This window comes from Aotus nancymaae, unplaced genomic scaffold (assembly GCF_030222135.1).
Source record: "Aotus nancymaae isolate 86718 unplaced genomic scaffold, 86718_ANA_hifiasm-v0.15.2.pri h1tg000007l, whole genome shotgun sequence".
Lineage (NCBI taxonomy): Eukaryota > Metazoa > Chordata > Mammalia > Primates > Aotidae > Aotus > Aotus nancymaae.
In genome coordinates this window covers 33,220,529-33,238,530 of record NW_026988418.1, presented here as the reverse complement: position 1 = coordinate 33,238,530, position 18,002 = coordinate 33,220,529, and the positions used below count along the sequence as shown (strand labels likewise).

The 18,002-nt window shown below is 35.3% G+C and overlaps 1 protein-coding gene across 8 annotated transcripts in view; it reads right to left on the bottom strand.

Moving 5' to 3' along the window:
- LRRC7 (leucine rich repeat containing 7) overlaps positions 1-18,002 on the bottom strand; it is a 592,672-nt gene that overhangs the window by 44,458 nt on the left and 530,212 nt on the right. For all 8 annotated transcript variants that reach the window (XM_021667706.2, XM_021667707.2, XM_064372502.1 and 5 more), the window contains one exon: positions 11,821-12,042. In XM_021667706.2, the coding sequence (XP_021523381.1) occupies positions 11,821-12,042 (222 nt within the window). The remainder of the gene's footprint in view (positions 1-11,820; positions 12,043-18,002) is intronic.

Here is an 18,002-nt window from a genome sequence, read left to right as displayed (position 1 = left end):
TAAATGCCCAAACACTCTTTATATTTTTATTGTGAAGGTATCTTCAATCCCCATCTCTTAGTTCAAGGCAAAGTGAGTCCTATTTCTGACTTAATTAGCATACATTATCATTGGAGCCTGGATCAATTGGGTTTGTCTGTTTAATAATCCTATACTTAATTCACTGTCATATTTCATAATAGTAAATATAATGTTTAACCATTAGATAGTTCAGTTGTAACACAAGGATGAAAAACCATGCACTAATATGATTTTTATGTAGAGACATTAATGAGTAGTTTCTAAATTATGAGTAAATGCAAGTACTATAAGTATCATCCCATGTTTTATTTTAAAGATGTTTAATTACAACTTTTCCTTCAATTGAGCTAGGTTTGTTAAAACTAGTTATCATAAGTAGTAGAATTTACAGTTTATAAAAATTTGTATTTTTATATGGCTCACAGTTTATGAATATAAACTTATAATAGCCTGATATAACTGGAAGGAATATTTTAGCTTTATTCAATATGCTAGTCGATCTTTTTATTATTATTTATTAATTAGAAAATGAGAAGAAAGCAATCAATGTGATGAAAACATTTTTCTTTTGTGTTTTCCACATTTCTATGCATTCCAATTACATTATTTAAAATTGGGGTTATGTCTTTCTAAGGTGAACATTTCATATTGCACAACATAATACGTGGAAGGTATATGCACTTCTGGCTTTCTTCAGGCCACTATAAAACTCAAAGGAAACAAATATAACAGGTTTAATTTACAAAGTAAATTGCTGAGAGTAGTTTCTAGTTGTTCTCTTTCAAGGTAGTGACTATATCTATTTTATATTATTGTAAATCTGAAAGGCACTAAATATCTAAGAGAAACAAATTTCACATGTGCCAAGTGTATGAAGAACTGCCTCAATATATTTTTTTAATAATAGAAATAATAAAGATGACAGTGTAGTTTTATAAATGTGAAAAACAAACATAAATTCTGATCTGAAGCTAGACTGCACTTGGGCATGCTAAGGTATGGCTAATAGGTTGTGTTGTGACTACTGGGTCTCATAAAGTATGTCAGAGAGAGTATTCCTCTCACATATAAGGAGTTCCGCCTGCCTGCTAAGGCCCAAAGAAGCCATAAAATGGAAGAGAACAGAATACCTTAGATCCAAAAAGCAGTCTGAAACTAAAGAGGATCAGCAAAGAGGAAATGTGGTGTTCTAGTAAAAGATCAGGTCTAGGAAGATAATAAATAGCCTATTTAATAAGAACCAGTATTTTAATTTTCTTTTTATTTATTTCTTATTTTTTTGAGATAGGGTCTTGCTGTTACCCAGGTTGGAGTGCAGTGGTGTGATCTTGGCTCACTGCAGCCTCTGCCTCCCATGTTCAAGTGATCCTCCCACCTTAGTCTTTGGAGTAGCTGGGACTACAGGCATGTGTCACCATGCTCGGTTAATTTTTTAATTTTCTTTGTAGAGATGAGGTCTCATGCTATTGCTCAGGCTGGTCTTGAACTCCTGAGCTGAAGTGATCCTCCCATCTCGGGCTTCCAAAGTGCTAGGATAATAGTCATGAGTCATGGTGCCAGCCTCAGTTTTCTTTTAAGAGACTGTTTTTAAAATACGATTTTTTTGGCTGAAAACATATGCAGTAGTAGTGCAATCAGTGGTCTTTCAGAGTCTGCTTCCATAATTTTACTTTACTTGATACTTCCAGTCTGTGTTAATCTTACTCTAATTACAATACTGGGTCTTATTTTGGAAGGGCTTTTGTGATAAAATGGATAGTTATAAAAATCAGCTTGGCATGGTGGTGCACATCTGTAGTCCTAGATACTTAGGAGGCTGAGGTGGGAGGATCACTTGAGACCAGGTGTTTGAAGCTGCAGTGAGCTATGATTGTGCCACTGCATTCCAGCCTGGGTGAGCCCTTTCAGTAAAATAAATAAATAAGAAAGAATAAAGGCTAAAATTCTCCCTGCCTGCCTTAATGAAAAGGATATAATGACTCCTTGTTAAAACACATGATGAGTTTTAGAAGGAATGCCAGTTATCCAGAGTGCCTCAATTATCAATGACTTTGGAATAAACTACTCTGAGAAATCATTATAGCTTTGAAAATAACTGTTTCAGAAGTCATGATTTATGACTTTATTCCACAAACATTTATTGATTCTCTACTACGTACCAGGCAAATAAAAACATCTTTGACCTCATAGAACTTACATTCTAATGAGGAAGATAGAGACATAAACAACAAACAAGTAATTTCAGATAGTGGGATGAGCTGTGGAAAACAGGAAGAGCGGTAGTTGAGAATGATTGAGAGGGATTGAGAAGCTATTCTACTTATTTATTTTAAGTTTATTCTTGCCTCAGGAAAGAGTTATTTTAGATAGAGTAGGTAAAAAAGGCCTCTCTGAGTATGTCACATTTGAGCAGAAATGTGAATGATGTCAAGGATCAAGCAATGAACAATAAGAAAAATGAAAAACTATCCCAAGCAAAGGGAATAGCAATTGTAAATGCCCTAAAGATGGACTGGTCTTTATGAAGTCACGAAACAACGCGATGACATAGGAGGGACATAGAGATCAATTTAATAGAATTGAGAGTCCGAAATAAATACTAACATTTATAGTCAGATAATTTTGACAAAGGGTTCAATGTAATTCAATGGGAGAAAGCAGTCTTTCAACAAATGGTGCTGGGACAAGATACTCACATGCAGAAGAATGAATCTGTACTCATATTTTACACCATACACAAAAGTTATGTAAAGTAGAACAGAGGCTGAAACATAAGACCTAGATTATAAAACTCTTTGATTAAAATACAAAAGGAGTAAAGTTTGTCACCTTAGATTAGGCAATGATTTTTAGATATGAAACCAAAGATGATATAAGAGATTGATATGTTGGATTTCATCAAAACTAAAAACCTTTGTGCTTCAAAGAAGACCATAAAAAAATGGTAAGAAAACCCACAGAATGAGAGAAAATATTTGCAAATGATATATCTGATTAGGGTTGTATATCCAGAATATATAGATAACTTTTATAATTCAATAATAAAAAGACATCCAAATTAAAAAATAGGCAAAATATTTTTATGGACATTTCTCCAAAGAAGATATACAAACATGCAAAAAGGATATGAAAATATACTCAATATCATTGGTCATTAGAGAAATGTAAATCGAAACGACAATGACATACTAATGAACAGGATGGTTATAATACAAAAGACAGACAAAAACAAGTATGGGTAAGGATGTGGAAAAAGTGAAACCCTCATTCATTGCTGCTCAGAATGTAATATGTTGTAACTACTTTTAGAAAAGAGTTTGGCAGTTCTTCAAAATGCTAAACGTAATTACCATATGACTCAGCAATTTCACTTCTATCTACCCAAGAATAATGAAAACATCTATCTATACACAAATTTGTACATTAATGTTCATAGCAGCATATTCTTAACAGCCAAAAAGTAGAAACAACCCAAATGTCCATCAACCATCAACTGATAAATGCATAAGCAAAATGTGGCATATCTATACAGTGGAATATTATTTAGCAATGACAAAGAATGAAATACTGATACATGCTAAACTCAGTTTCTTATACTAAGTGAAAGGAGAAAATAACAAAAATACATGTGTTATATGATCTCATTCATATTAATTGTCCAGAATAGGCAAACATATAGAGACAGAAAGTCGATGGGTAGTTATCTAGGGCTGGAGGGAGTATGGAAAGTATCTACTCATGGATGCAAAGTTTCTTTCTGAATGATGAAAATGTTGTAAAGTCATATTATAGTGATAGTCACATAACTGTAAAAATGTAATAAGAACAATAAATTATACACTTTAAGCAGGCGAACTTTATTGTATATAAGTTATATCAATAAAGTTGTTAAAAAACAAGGTCAGCATGACAGAGCTAAGGAAAGAATAGAAGGAGAGGTAGGTGGGGCCAGATCTGCAGGGACACTATGCCATAGTAAGGATTTAAAATTTATTCAGAAATTTTGAAAGCCACTAGGGTATTTTAAGAGGAAGAATGATGTGATATGATTTATGTGTGTTTTTTTTTAAGATCACTCTAGTAGTGGAGAATAGACAAAAGGGAGATAAACTGGAAGAAGAGAAAGCAATATGAAAGCTTTTGAAGTAGTTGGGGTGGGTTATGCCCAACTAAGATGGTAGCTGTGTGGGTGGTGAGAAGTGATGGGTTCAAGACATATCTTGATGAGATTGCTGTGGATTGAGTGTAGGCTGTGAGAAAGGGGAATCAAGGATCTTGGGTCATATCAAAAGGGTGATAGGCCAGTAACTGAAATGGGGAAGTCTAGAAGGGAAGTAGGTTTGGTAGAGGTAGCAGCATGTAGAGGTTTTTTAAAACCATGCTAAGTTTAACAAACTCATCAGACATCCAGGTTGAGATGTCAAGTAGCTAATTGCATATAGACATCGGCAGTGAAGGAGTGAGACCAAGGCTGGGGATACAAATTTTGGAGTCACTCAGCCTAGAACTGAATCCAGGGGAGAGTGTGGACAGATGAGAAGAGTCATGTCCTAAGCAGTGGATCACTCCAACATTTAGAGGGGGTCAAGGACAGAAAAGGAACCAACAAAGAAACCAGAAAATAATGGCTGAGGTAGTAAGAGGAAAATCAATAAAATTATGGCAGCCAAGTGAAGAAAATGTTTCAAGAAAAAAGTCAAACCACATGGCTGAGAGGTCAAATAAGATAAGGATGGAGATTTGACTATAGGACTTGACAGGAGCAGAGAGAATGCTTCATAGTATGTAAATTAAACTTGAAATTAAAGTTGCTGCTACTTTTAGCTCCTGGTTTTGTGGGTTATTATATAACAGCAGTTTTATGATAAAGCTATCCAATAATAAGCTATTATAATTTTTCACTTTTACTTACATTATGTGCATTACTTAGTCATACAAAACTTCTCTGGATTTTCCAAATTTCTCATAAAGCCTGTGAAATAGGCTCAAAAAGGAAACAGTAATTATAAAAATGTATACATGTTAATATTCAAGGATAATTATTATTTTTTGAAATACTAATCCTATTTTCAAATCTTTTTGTGTTGTGAATGAAAGATTCAAGTCCAGCTCAAATCCCTAGTTAAATCTTTCAAAAAGATGTACTGGTCAGCTGGGTGCAGTGGCTCACGCCTGTAATCCCAGTACTTTGGGAGGCTGAGGTGGGTGGATCACTTGAACCCAGGAGTTCAAGACCAGCCTTGCCAACATTGTGAAACTCCATCTCTATCAAAAATACCAAAATTAGCAGAGTGTGGTGGAGCATGCTGTAGTCCCAGCTACTCGGGAGGCTAAGGCAAGAAAATTGCTTGAACCCAGGAGGCAGAGGCTGCAGTGAGATTGCCCCACTGCACTCTAGCCTGGGGTGACAAAGGCTCTGTCTCAAAAAAAAAAAAAAAAAAAAAAAAAAAAAAGAGGTACTGGTGTCAAGATTGATGAATAAAATCCCCTGATGTAGCATTTTTTAGGTATTTCAGAAAAAATTAGCTGGTTCTGTATGTATCTAGGAAATAGAAACTCAAATACCTTTTTAGTCTGGAAATAAATTTTTAAGATTATTCATTTCATTTCCTTCATTTTGGACTTAAGAAAACCAATGAGGTAATACACATTTGGTGCAATACTGAAATAAATCTTTTTATTCCTACTGCAATGTTTCCTGCCTTTTACCATGTGACTGCAGACAACTTGTAAAGTCAATCGATAGAATTTGTGATGTTGAGTTATACATTCTTTGTGTTAAACTATGAATTATGAATTCAGAGCTGAAGCATTATTCTAATGACTGGAAAACAAAATTCTATGGGGAAATATTCACAAATAGCAATTCTTTAAGTGGGACAGGATAAGGTATAGGATGTTCCTGAAATCATTTGAGGAAATAACATAGATTAAAATCACATTAATACCTATTTTACAACTACCTTTATTAGACTATACCCTTTTAATTTAAACATTTCTAATTTAAATAAAATAAATCTCTCCAAATTTTTCTTCTTCCATCACTCAGCAGAATGTAGCTTTCTTCACCTGCATACAATAAACAAAGTCCTAACCTGGAACTCTTGCGTGCTCTTTGGACAGCTGACCAGAGCATCTAATATAAAGAAATGTCTGAAATCATGTCTCTCAACTAACTGTTTTATGTATTCCACATAATATTAAGTATTAAAATGATATCTTCCAGGATAGACTACAGCATCTCTTTGTGAGTATGTTTTGGAAATTTTTTCTCTGTCTGAGGGTGATTCTAATGTGAGCTTACAAGTTCTCTTTCAGGCACAAACTTTAGTTCGCATGTATACTTGCAGACACTGGCAGGAGGCAGCCATGGAGCTCCTGATATCCTGATGTGTTAGGTTGGTTGGGCTTCTGCCATTTTGATATGTTAGGGAGGTCCTCTTGTCTAGGGCAGACATGAAGTGAAGGGTGTATTTTCCATTGCCTTTCTCTTCCAGTGTGAATTTACTCTTGACTTATGTGCTTGGCTATAGTGTGGCAGGCTGCAGCAAGTAATGTGGTAGACTCATGAGACTGCGTTCTAACCCCAGCGCAGCTTCTAAATTGTGTGACCACAGGCAAGACATTTAATGTATCTTAGTCTTAGTTTTCCAGTCTATAAAATGGAAACTGTTCTACCAATATCACAGCATTATCAATTAAATTAAATCAGTGAATACACAGGAGGGTTTTGAAAGGTTTGAAGAATTATGCTGATGTTTTTCCTTCTTATTTCTGCTTTGGCATCTATATTATCTACTTATTTAAATATATTCTGTCTTGTACATTTACAAAAGGGAAAAACAAAGCTGATGTTAGTTTCTTTTAAAAATATCCAGCAGCTTATGGGCAACTTCGGTATGCTTTTAAATAATGATATTGTCAATATATTATTCAGTTGATAAATTGTTGAGCTATGGAATATCTAAAGCAGTGCTTCTCAACCTTGGCTATGCAATAGAATCACCTTGGGGAGTTTTCAAAAGTCTCACTGCCCAGGACACATGCAGACTAATAAAATCAGTTTATTTGGGGATAAGAGCAAGACACCGGTGTTTTGTAAAGCAGCTTCTGCAGCTGAACAGATTCTACAGCTGTGGATAGGAACAATTTATATAAAGTATTACTATATTGTGAAGGAGAGGATAAGGTGGATGGGATCTTTAAGCTTCTTCAGTTACAGTGGGAAACAAAGGAAAGATCTAATAGGATGAATATTCTGACTAAGAGTTTCCCATGTGGAATGGGAGTCAAACCTTCACTTTCTGGCTGTTTTATTCAGTTCACTACTTAATACAATTCTGACTCTTATCCTTTATTATATTTGTCAGTAATCTAAATGGTCTATGCATTGAAATCTCCCTTTCAAGTAAAATACCCTGATAATGAACTTTAGGTGACATGCACATGGTTTCTACTGCAAATATTATTTGAAATCAGATTTACAGTCTACAGAAATTAATACATTGAATCTGGGTAACATTTTATAGTTGAAACATAACCTCCATATATTTTGTTTAATTTAAACCTAGGTTTAAAACAGACTTGATACTCATTATTTCTGAAAAATAAACATGAAAATAAGTGCATTAAACTAGAAGTTTAGGTTTCTAGAGTTCTTGACTATTTTGTCCTTTTTTATTGTGATGGGTGGTTTGAAAGTTTAGATGGTTTTATCACTGACATCAAAGCTTACTAAGTGCTTCTTTATGGCTAAACAAAGTTCAACACTCTACTTAGGTAACAAATGACACTCATTCTAATTCATTCAATGTTGTCAGCTTTGGCATTTATTATATATGTTCATTTCCACATGGAACTTATTTTAATGGAGTTAAAAATCCACTAGTTCTTTGAGTGACATTAAGGTACAGACAGGTATGTTTTTGTTAACAATAGAAGTTTCCACTTGTTCAGTAGCTTTTGCTTTTCAAAGCAATTGGAAGTATTCATGTGAGTTCACTTGAATACTCCATATGGCAGTTCTATAATTCTGAGTTCAGGCAGCTTTAATTAATATCATTTGACAGAGAGGGTACTGAGATCATGTGGTGAATTTTACAGAAAGATTGGGACATGGGAGCTTGGATTGGGGTCAGGAAAAACCTGACTTAAAATTCTAGCTTGGCCAATTGCGCTTTCCATAAATTATTTTCTCTCTACCTTGGTTTCTTCACTTGTAAAAATAAAATATTATTATGAGGATTAAATAAAACAGTAAGTAAGCAGGACCAGTTATATAAATAGTTGGACCTGATGCAAAATGAAAACATGGGCTCCTTGATCAACAATTATTAAAAATTACAAGATGGTGACAGCAGGTCATTAATCCAAATGTGGGGCCCTTTTAAGTGCAGGACCTTATGCAACTCTACAGGTCAAATGCCCTTGATGCCAGACTTGTGTGTGAGAAATATAGTGCAAAACACATAGCAGGTGCTTAATATATGGTAACTGCCATCCTTTTCTTTACTATTTTCATTCAGATTTCCTTTCCCTGAATCAAAAAATGTGTATTCACTGCAATCAGACTCTTTAAATCTGTAGTATTTCAATAAGTGACTACTGTTTAAAATTTCCAAGCTTTACTTTAACAGAAATTGTTGTGTTTTATTATGCTGAATAGACTTTCTTTGTGCCATGTTTATTGTGTCTCCTTGCTCTTAAAAATGTTGAATGATTTAGGTTTTTACCATATTGTACCTGGCCAAATTTACCATTGTTGTTAGATAATTTAAGCTGAACTTTGCTTTTCTCTTTACAGCTCTTTTATAGCACCACTAGAAATGTCTTATTAAAACAGAATGTTTTGATTTATATGCCCAAAATCTACATTAGAAATTTTATGTTACCTCATTGGTCTTTGCACTTAAATCACTACTCTATAATTTTCATGTGAAACTCCATAAAGTCTTTAAATGTTTTACATGTTTTTCTCCATTTTTTTCCTTGCTAAATTTGAAATAAAAGTCTTCCTTTAAAATACACGACCACAAATTCTTATTAAAAAGGTCTGAATTTTCAAAAGAAATATAATTTAGGGAAGTAAAAAATGCATGAAATAGTTTCATTATGAGAGTGAAATACATAACCTCTTTCAGCCTATTTGAATGTTTTTTGGCTTATTTTTCTATCTGCTGATGTAGGAGGTTGGGAATGATAATCACTAAGTTTCTTCAAATATTTGAATTCTTAAACTATTCTATTTCTTCTGTTTTCTGTTTCTACACCCTCAGTGCCAAGCTTACTCTATGTGTATGTGTGTGTGTGTGCGCGTAGAACTGTATTATTTGACTTTCACAAGTTCTTTTTGAATGTTGTTGGTGCGTAGCAATGTTCTCATTTTATCAGGAGAGACACAGACTCTCAGGAAGAGTTAACAACTTGGCCAAGGTCAAATGGCTGAAAAACATAAACATGAAACTAGAACTCCAAATTCTGAGACCTAGTCCCAGTATCTCTTTCTTGAACACTAAGCTAAATGAAGAAATGGAGAGGTTAGAAAAAAAAAAAAGAGATGAAAGAAATCAGGGTAGTAATCAGTGGTGTGCTGAAAGATATTTAAAACTAGCTGGTTGGGGTTGGGGGAGTGCCCTGATTCGGAGTGTTTGCTGATTTTCCTGGTATAATTTTTCCCACAACTTCAACCTATTACTATGTCACTGAAGGTGTAGTTGGGAAGAGGAGCACATGACAATGTGCCAATATGAGCTGGCTAATTGTGGAAATAGCTTTAAGAAACTGACTCAAGATTTATAACTGGGGATGACAGGTAGCATAGTTTGGGGACCAGAACTGGTTGTTTAAATGCTCTTTAGGCTTTCTTTCACTCTGAAGTCCTTTTTATTGATACATAATAATATTTGTATATATTTATGGGGTGAATGTGATATTTTGTCACATGCACAGAATGTGTAATGATCAAGTCAAGTGTTTAGGATATCCATCACCACGGGCATTTATCATTTCTCTATGTTAAGAACATTCCAACTCCTCACTTCTGGCTATTTTGAAATGTACAATACATCCTAAACCATTTAAGCCTGAAACCAAGGCAGAAAAACCTAGGACACCAAAAGTTGTTATATTTAAGTCCTTTCCTTTACATATAGGCAGTTCTACAATTCTGAGTTATAGTTCAGGCAGGTTTAAGCATTCAATTGAATGCTTAAATTTTATCTCTCAGTTTGAAAGGCACTTGATGTTATCAAGCTGTGAATCAAAACATTTGAGAGCTACTCTAAATACATTTTTCTGAAATAATCATAATATTCTAAACTCAATACCTTTGTAAACTTTAAAACTTAATAATCTTCTTACTAGTCAAACTTTATGTAATTTGCATACTTGTTGGGAAATAGTATTAAAATAGCTTGTAAGTTTAGGGTGTTCAGAATAACTGAATGCTAACACTAAACCTACTTTTCAAGGTAGGTGGAAGCAGACAGCATTAATTTCAGTGGATTTTCAAATGCACTGATTCTGGGAGGAAAAAACTATGTAGCTATTAATAAGAATAACTAAATCAGAGAACTAGGTTATGATACTTATGGGCAAGTCATATGCACGAACAATTTTTTAACTTCCTAAGATGCCTTTGGTAAAGCATAATTTAAAATTTTATTAACTTTTAAGAGTATCTGGAGAATTAAAAACTCCATATCATTATCTGATTAAAGGCACTTGTCTGATTTATTATACCTTAAATTGAACACTTGACCTAGATTAAAGCAGGAGAGGGAGAAAATTATCTTTAAAAATTATCTGTGATTCTGAGAATGATTAGTGCATAATCTAGGCTTCAAGAAGGATGTTAAGAAAGAGGAGATGTTTAAAGCCCCTGGAATCCAAATGATAAATGGCTCTTAACAATATAAAGAGAAAACCTGGAGAATGAAGTTAATCTTGATATGTTTAGAAAGTCAGGTGGAATGATATGTAAAATGTTGATAAGTAATAATAAAATGAAACTTTAATAGACCATATTAAAAGTTAGAAACGTCAGTAGGAATGTTGCCTATCTATCTAAATAATGAAGAGAAATTAATTTTAAGAGTATATTAAGATCTTAATGTTTTACTTTCTAAGATTAATAAAGTTCAACAGATCCAATCCCATTCAGTTTTCCAGTCCTAAGGAACTAAAACAGATTCTACAGTGGAAAAGCAAATCCTAATTTTAGATAGGGTTGAAGAGTGCAATTCTTTTTGCTACATGGCATTTATTGGTAACATTTGAAGCATGTCAGAAAAATTTCCCTTCTAATTGCTCCTTATAATGATCTTCACAGTAAAGCTTTATCTTTGCACTATTCAACAATCAGAAGACAGGAATTTTAAAAGATATCTTCCTACAGATGGGGGAAATAATACAGTTTATTTTCACACTGTAGATTTTACTAGAGGTCTTGGTAAATATACCCAATCCATTGAAACTCTTTATAACATTCAAAAGCTGTACTATAGAGCTAAATTGGAGTTAGGAGTGGGTAAAAGAGGGTGTAGGATAGTACTGGAAAAACTATTCTTCCCCATCAATTTTTTCTCACGTAAAATGGGTATTTTACCAACCACAAATCCCTATATATTGTAGTCCTTAACCACTGGAAAGAATGATAAAATCCCGACAAAGAGGACCCCACCTCATTCAACATGGTGATGGTGTTGTGTCCTAGACCACATTAACGAGGGAGGGCAAATCATGGATTCTTTGGACTTTTCTTTCCTGAAAATTCATTAGTAATAAAGAAACACTTCTCACCTGCTCTGGATATCCATCCATACTCCTTTGCCCTTTAGTTTGAATTAAGCACCGTCCAGGCTGAGGTCCCCGGGTGGCCTGTGAAGAGGGGATCTGAATAGGCAATGGTGACTGAAATTGCTGGATGGTCACTTTGTTTATATTTCCCTCATATGGCTGCTGCTCCCGGCTGCGATGCTGAAGGCTTTGGGACCCCATCAATGTCTGGATGTGGCTGCCTGCCTGTGGAGAAGATAATCTGTCAGGCCAAGATTCATGGTGCTGAAAGGATGTGATTAAAGTAGAAAGCACGTACAGAATACCTCTCTGGTAAAGTGGCATCATTTGGGCTCTTAGCCATGGCCAGAAAAGATAACGAAGAAATAGTAAGGGTCTGCCTACCATGGTTTTATGTTAATATTGGAGCAAGGTCACATTAAATACATTCATAGCCATCTACTGGCTTGCCAGAGATAATTTTAACCCCACTTTAAGGGAACGAAATTCAGTTTGAAAAATCTCAAGAAGAAAATTTAGTCACAACTTAAAAATAAAGGGGAGCTGTATCTGGTATTTCATCTCAAAATATACCAGAGAGAGAGAGAGAGATGTTATTGTATGTAACACCATGGGGAAAATGATGGAAACAGTGTTCTGATTCTGAAGCAAGTTTGTCCAGGTGAGGATAACCAATATTTATTAATTGTTACCATTATTCAAATACAGCCTTTGACATATCTAAGTTACATTAAAAATTAATCATGTGATAAATTCCTGTGGAGGCACTAGCTATGGAAATGTCTTCAAAATCAGCTCTGCCTGCAGAAGATCATCTGGTCATGAGCTTTCAGATGGATTAATAAGTATCCCTTCTTTAAAGTGATAATGTTCATTTCTGAATTCTTAAAGGTGGAGGAGAGAATGTATGCTTGCTGTGGTCTCTCATCTTTAAATGATATGATCATACCCCTACTTCTTTGTTGACTCCTGTTTTCTCACCTTCATTCTAACACCAGCTCCTTGCATTATTCTATCTGATGTCTTTTCTACCGACCAAGCAAGCAGTCTTATAGGTGAGCTGGTAAGCCAGAATATGCCTTTGTTTTTTTTTTTTTTTTTTTTTTTGAGACAGAGTCTTGCTCTGTTACCAGGTTGGAATGTAGTGGTGTGATCTTGGCTCACTGCAACCTCTGTCTCCTGGGTTCAAGTGATTCCCCTGCCTCAGCCTCCCTAGTAGCTGGGACTACAGGCGCATGGCAGCATGTCTGGCTAATTTTTTGTATTTTAGTAGAGACGGGGTTTCACCATGTTGACCAGGATGGTCTGAATCTCCTGACCTTGACCTCATGATCTGCCTGCCTTGGCCTCCCAGTGTTGGAATTACAGGTGTGAGCTACTGCACCTGATCCCGAATATGCTTCTAAACTGAGGACGGTTTAACATGGAAGTCTAACATGGAAAATGAATGCTGATGAAAAATAATTTTAAACATACATTTTAGTGCTGTACTTAGTACTTCATCCATTACTATTGAAAGATCTGGGGATTTATTTCCTGAATTCATTTTCTTTCCTCTTGATCTGTTAAGGATAGGTGGCTTGAATTCAAAAATGAATTTAATCTTTGAATTCATTAGCTAGGAAAGCTTGTGAAATTTCCCGACTAATCAAGATTTTTGATTACTATGAAAAAGTTAGGTTGGAGGATTAAAAAGATAATTATTAGATAAGTATTCATGAAGAGATTAAATTTAATTATTTTAAAGTTTTTAAATAAGAGCAACTTAAAAAACACACTACAATGAAAGTGAAAAATTATTTGAAGAGGAAAAATACATTGCTGGATTCCAAACAAGAGACAACCTCAAAAGAAAATATTCAAAATTATTATTTGGCAATATGTACGGCAAAATAACCATTTGATTACATGTTAGATGTCCAGTTGGCTGTCTTGGTATCATTTACAATTGTTTACATTCGAAAACAGGAAAGACATCTCAGATATGAGAAACTGGAAGAAAAGATGCAATAAAAGGGCTTCAGCCTATACCAGCAGAATGTGAAATCAATTATCAATCCAACTCTCTCCAACACATATCCAGTGATTACAGAACTATAACCTCATAAATACAACTAAGATAACCTCATTTGTTTCTCTGTTGTATCTATTCCCTTCTCAGAAATCTTAATGAAAGAAATATTGCAGCCTTTTCAGCCATTCTAGAAGATTGAACACCCCGCTGGTCAAGTTTTTCCTTATTGCAAGTTAAATTCTTGCTTGCTGCCATGGAATATATTTTCTTTTTTTTCCAGAGGGTATAAGTTGCATTGTGTTCTTTTGTTTGGAGAAGAGGGCAGCCATGATAAGCTCAGTATCACATTTTGATCTGCTGTATTTTTTCTTTTTTTGGCAACAGAGTCTTATTCTATCTCCCAGGTTGGAGTGCAGTGGCGTGATCTTTGCATACTGCATCCTCCATCTCCCAGGTCCAAGTGATTCTCCTGCCTCAGCCTCCCAAGTAGCTGCGATTACAGGCCTGAATCACCATACCCAGCCTGATCATGTTGGTCAGGCTGGTTTACTTGAAGATTACCTGACCTCAAGTAATCCACTGGCTTTGGCCTCCTACAGTGCTAGGATTACAGGCTTGAGCCACAGTGCCTGGCCTGTGCTGCTGTATTTCTGAATGAACTCACTGGCATGATCAGTTACATAGCTAGAGAAAATGATTTCAGGAGTCAGAGGAACTTGGGTGGAATTCTCTGACTGAGGCTGACTGGCCTGGCTACTGAGAAATCAATTAATTTTAAAGTTTATATCTGCTTCCACTGGCAGAATATTCATGGGTCTTCAGTCAGTGCTTGAACCAGTCGAGTGACAACTGGCAGTTTAATTGAAAGTGATCATATAGATAAGCAAAGCATTTTTCCAACCAGACAAACTCAGAAGGATTTAGAACATAGCTTGTTTCTATGAAGTATAATCTACATGAGAAAATTAATAACTGTTTACGGATTACTTTGTTTATTACAGTATTGCAGTACTAGTCTATTCAAGGGAGAAAACCTAATGCTATATAGTGGAGAACTACAATAGCCTTTGTTATTGGAATTTATTTTTAATTTTTATTTTTTAGAGACAGAGTCTTACTCTATTGTCCAGGCTGGAATACCGTGGTGTGATCACAGCTCACTACAGCCTTGAACTCCTGGTGTAACAGCCTTCAGACTTACTTTTCGGGTTTATTTTTTTCCTTCTGATGGGACAGGATGTGAGCTCAGGATTATGCTGATTTTGAACACTCTGACAGCAAGCATCATATTCTACTTATAATGACTGACAAAGTAACTGGCCTTTAATAAATAATAGCTACCACCCAAACACGTAGTGCAAATGTGCTAAAACAGCATATACATATTACCTCTTTAAACTTCACAATAGTGTTAAGAGGTAATTTTTACTATTCAATTTTACTTCGGACAAAACTAAGGTTGGAAGAGGTTAAGTAAATTTCCCAAGTAATTTGTACAACTGGTAACCTGGAAGGACCATCATTTGAACCAAGTCTGTCTATCAAAGGTTGTCCTTTTAAACCCTACATTATAGTACAACCCTTTCCCCACAAGTTGACACCCACCCCCATTAATTGAACCATGAATTGAAAAGGAACCATGAAAAGGAAAAAAACAGAATCAGATTGTTGAGAGAGGATATATTGAATATTGAATAATTTCTTTAGCAGCTCTTGAATTTGCCAAAGGGCAATTCCCTACTTAGTGAATTAGGTCTATCATTTGTTTTAGATGCTGGGAATGTGACTTCGAGCTTTATAGTTAAGCAAATAGAATGATGTTTTGTATTTAGTAATCTATTACTATGAAGTGATTAAGCTCATACTCTTATATGGCTTGGAAAAACAAACAGTGGGCATGACAGGAACATGCTGTAAAGTCATTCTGTTTGCAGCAGACAGAAGCAGAAGTTCTTTGTCTTTCTTGGGCTATAGGCTATGATGAGTGATGTTGGAGAATGACAACTGTAGAAAGCAAAGAATTAACACCATTTTTAATAAAGTTAAACATAAATGACAAGACATCTAGAGGGACAATAATGGTTCTGAAGGACTGTAAAGAGGAAGTTGTTTTTGACTGGCACAAAGGTTTGAGAAAAGTAATAAGGATGTTCATGATGAAGTTCAAAGAACTGATGAAAATGTAGAAAATGTAAGAGATTAGACTTATTCATGCAGAGGGCTAACTATGAGAACACTGACTCATACCGAAGGGGAATTTGAACACGAAGGTTTCTGTAAAGCCTGGGCTACACATTTTGAATAGTAAAAAGAAACAGAGAAGATTTGACATTTGTTTGGAACTTTCAAGGGGAGGTTGTACAAAATAACATGTATTTGAGGAGAATAGTGATAGAATATGTTGTTTTGAAGTTGACCCCCTAAAAAACCATCAAAGTTTACAGGGAAAAACTCCAATATTCATAGGACCCAAGAAAATATTTATGTCGAAATCCACAGAAAAGAATTGTTGATTTGATAGCAAATGGGACTGTTCATGCAAAATTCATCCCATAGCTAATCAGGCTTATTATGTGAAAGTTGGAAGTATTTGGGAGGTTTTGTATAATATAAAAGACATGGCTTTATCACTATAAAACTGATTTGGTTTACACTGTTCTTTTAAAAAAGAGTGTTAGACTAAGAAGTATATTGTATGACCCAATTTGGTTATCTGTTTTATTACCCATTTGGCTCTTGAGCCACCCGGGCTCGCTTCCAAAAATCAAACAACGCCTTCAAAGATTACAATTTACGCCACTGAGAATGTTCAAAGAACACAATTCATTCTCTAAAATTATATCCAAAAGAGTTCTAAAAATGTTTGGAAGCAGAATCATCTCCAAAGGATAACTTACTGATTTCGAGGAATTAGCACTCATAAGTAGGTTGGTTTCAGTAGTTTTATAAAACAACAGTAACAACAAAAACCTAGTCCTATTACTTTCTATTCACATCATGTTTTCTGTGGCATCCCCACTTTTTTTTTTTAATGCAGGTTAGCTGTTGAAAATTAGGCCAGTAGGATATCTGCTTCTAGGTAGATGAGGTAGATGGACTTTTCCCTATTTCTTCCATTAAATACAACTAAAAAACCTTGGGCACTGTATATAAATAAATGTAAGAATACTATGAATAATAAAGAGAAGGCAGACTAGCTCGGGACCTGGGGAAAAAAAATCATAGCATGGTGGTAAGTTCTCTGGACTTATATTTGTGTCATATATCACAGACTTGGAGCTGAAGAAGCAGGCAATCTGAAAATGCCAATGAGTATAAACAATGCTCCAACTAAAGCCTACTCTCTCTAACCAATGGATAGGAAAGATGCAGTCTAACAGACAAAATGCTTTTAGACAATAATTCCTCCTTTACAGCTGAACATCATAGAAAAAAATTGTAGCTCCACCCCCAATAACGTGAGCAAAAGCCAAGTGTTGAGCCTAGATTTCTACCCTCATGAGGATGTCACAAAGCACACAAACACTTCTGTTAGAGCGGTGTTAGCAAAGGCAAGTAAGAGGCAGAGCATTCATTCCCATCAACTAGTAATAAGCCCCTCTTCAGCAGTGTTGTCAGTGGTGACCATACAAGGACTTCTACCCATACCCAGCAGTAATGAAGCACCCTTTACGTTAGGAATAAGGTGGTGTCACCGAAGGCCTTGTAGAGAGTCAAGACTTCACTATCATCCAGCGGTAATGATGTTACCCCCACCAAGGTATCAGTGGAGACCACATGGAGAGATGAAACTTCCATCCTCTCTTAGCAATGATCAGGAGCCTTTGCCTCAAGTGTCACTGAAAGCTGAACTGAAAAATTGGACTTCTACCTTCATCTGGCCATAACAAGGTGGCACCCCACCCTTTCCCAACTTGAGTGGTGTCAGAGAAAGCAGCTAAGAGAGAAGCTTTAAGTAAGATACAGAGTTTTATAACATAATATAAAAGTGCCCAGGTTTTAATTAAAAAATCACTCATCATACCAAGAATCAGGAAGATCTCAAACCAAATAAAAACAAGACAATCCATAGATGCTCATACTGAGAGGACAATTATGTTAGAATTATCTTATGTTTAAGGCAGCCACTTAAAAATGCTTCAATGATCAATTACGTACACACACTTGAGAC